At 56.9% G+C, this 2,362-nt stretch overlaps 1 protein-coding gene across 1 annotated transcript in view; it reads right to left on the reverse strand.

Annotated features, from left to right (window-relative positions):
• Positions 1–347: 347 nt before the first annotated feature.
• LOC104295306 (retinal guanylyl cyclase 2-like) overlaps positions 348–2,362 on the reverse strand; it is a gene marked incomplete at its 5' end in the record, with an annotated part of 12,664 nt that continues 10,649 nt past the window's right edge. Inside the window, 2 exon segments of the mRNA XM_009895037.1 lie at positions 348–575; positions 2,200–2,286. Coding sequence (XP_009893339.1) covers positions 348–575; positions 2,200–2,286 — 315 coding nt within the window.

Consider the following 2,362-nt stretch of genomic DNA (forward strand, 5'->3'; position numbering starts at 1 on the left):
CCATCCCCATGGTCACCAGCACCACCACAGCCACCAGCACCACCACGGCCACCACCAACTCCATCCCCATGGTCACCAGCACCACCACAGCCACCAGCACCACCACGGCCACCACCAAGTCCATCCCCATGGCCACCAGAAAACGCCGTGGCCACCACCAACTCTATCCCCATGGTCACCAGCACCACCACAGCCACCAGCACCACCACGGCCACCACCAAGTCCATCCCCATGGTCACCAGCACCAGCACAGCCACCAGCACCACCACGGCCACCACCAACTCCATCCCCATGGTCATCAGCACCACCAAAGCCACCTCCACTCCCCGTGGCCACCACGCTTGCTGTCACGGTCCCCACCGCGTGTCCCCCCCACCCCGTCCCCTCTCGGTTTTCACCTTGATGAGGTCGATGAGGAGAGAGGACTTGAACATCCAGTCGAGCTTCATGTCCTCGTTGCGCAGCAGGTCCTCCAGGCTGCCGCGGGAGCAGTGCTCCGAGACGATGGCGAAGATGCCGCAGTCGTGGAAGAAGCCCAAGAAGAGGTTGACGTTTTCGTGGCGCAGGTCACGCAACTGTCCCAAGCCAGAGGACACGTGGGATGACGCCCGATCTTGGCCCTGGGACCTGGTGTGGTCTCCTTCTGGCCTGACCTTGTCCCAGCGTGGTCCAGAACTCTCCCCGCCCTCCCCACCGTGGCTTGACATTGTCCTACCATGGCCTGGTGTTGACCTCCATGACCCCCTGTTGTCACCCATGGCCCAGCGTTGTCCCCGTGGCCCAGAATTGTCCCCCATGCCCCAACGTTGTCCCCATGAGCCAGTGTTGTCCCCATGACCCACCGTTGTCTGTCATGACTCAGTGTTGTCCCCATGACCCATCGTTGTCCCCATAATCCAGTGTTGTCTCCATGACCCATCCTTGTCCCCATGACCCATCGTTGTCCCCATAACCCATTGTTGTCCCCATAACCCATCGTTGTCCCCATGATCCAGTGTTGTCCCCATAACCCCTCGGTGTCACCATGATCCAGTGTTGTCCCCATAACCCCTCGGTGTCACCATGATCCAGTGTTGTCTCCACAACCCATTGTTGTCCCCATAACCCATTGTTGTCTCCATGACCCATCATTGTCCCTATGACCCCTCGTTGTCCCCATGATCCAGTGTTGTCTCCACAACCCATTGTTGTCCCCATAACCCATTGTTGTCCTCATAATCCATTGTTATCCCCATAACCCATCATTGTCCCTATGACCCACCATTGTCCCCATGAACCAGTGTTGTCCCCATGACCTATCATTGTCTCCACGACCCATCATTGTCCCCATAACCCACTATTGTCCCCATAACCCATTGTTGTCCCTGTAACCCATCGTTGTCCCCATGATCCAGTGTTGTCTCCACAACCCATCGTTGTCCCCATAACCCATTGTTGTCCTCATAACCCATTGTTATCCCCATAACCCATCATTGTCCCCATGACCCAGTGTTGTCTCCACGACTCATCATTGTCTCCACGACCCATCATTGTCTCCATGACCCATCGTTGTCCCCATAACCCATTGTTGTCCTCATAACCCATTGTTATCCCCATAACCCATCATTGTCCCCATGATGCAGTGTTGTCTCCATGACCCAACGTTGTCCCCCATGACTCAGTGGTGTCCCCATGACCCATTGTTATCCCCATAACCCATTGTTGTCCTCATAACCCATCGTTGTCCCCATGATCCAGTGTTGTCTCCACAACCCATTGTTGTCCCCATAACCCATTGTTGTCTCCATGACCCATCCTTGTCCCCATGACCCATCGTTGTTCCCACGACCCAATGTTGTCCCCATGACTCAGTGGTGTCCCCATAACCCATCGTTGTCCCCAGTACCCATCGTTGTCCCCATAACCCATTGCTGTCCCCATAACCCATTGTTGTCCCCATGACCCATCATTGTCCCCATGACCCATCGTTGTCCCCATGATGCAGTATTGTCTCCATGACCCAACGTTGTCCCCCATGACTCAGTGGTGTCCCCATGGCCCATTGCTGTCCCCATAACCCATTGTTGTCCCCATGACCCATCATTGTCCCCATGACCCATCGTTGTCCCCATGATCCAGTGTTGTCTCCGTGACCCCACGTTGTCCCCCATGACTCAATGGTGTCCCCATGACCCATCTTTGTTCCCACGACCCCCTCACCTTGCAGAAGGCCAGCTTGGTGGCCGGTTTGACCTCACCGTGCTGGTCACCGGGGAACTTCTTCAGCCAGACCCAGTCACCCTGAGGGACAGAGCGGGGTGAGGTCCCAGCACCCCCAGGGACCAGCCCCACCCCGAGGCCGTGGGGGGGACACGCAGGGCCA

This window comes from Charadrius vociferus, unplaced genomic scaffold (assembly GCF_000708025.1).
Source record: "Charadrius vociferus isolate BGI_N301 unplaced genomic scaffold, ASM70802v2 scaffold451, whole genome shotgun sequence".
In the NCBI taxonomy this organism is placed as follows: Eukaryota; Metazoa; Chordata; class Aves; order Charadriiformes; family Charadriidae; genus Charadrius; species Charadrius vociferus.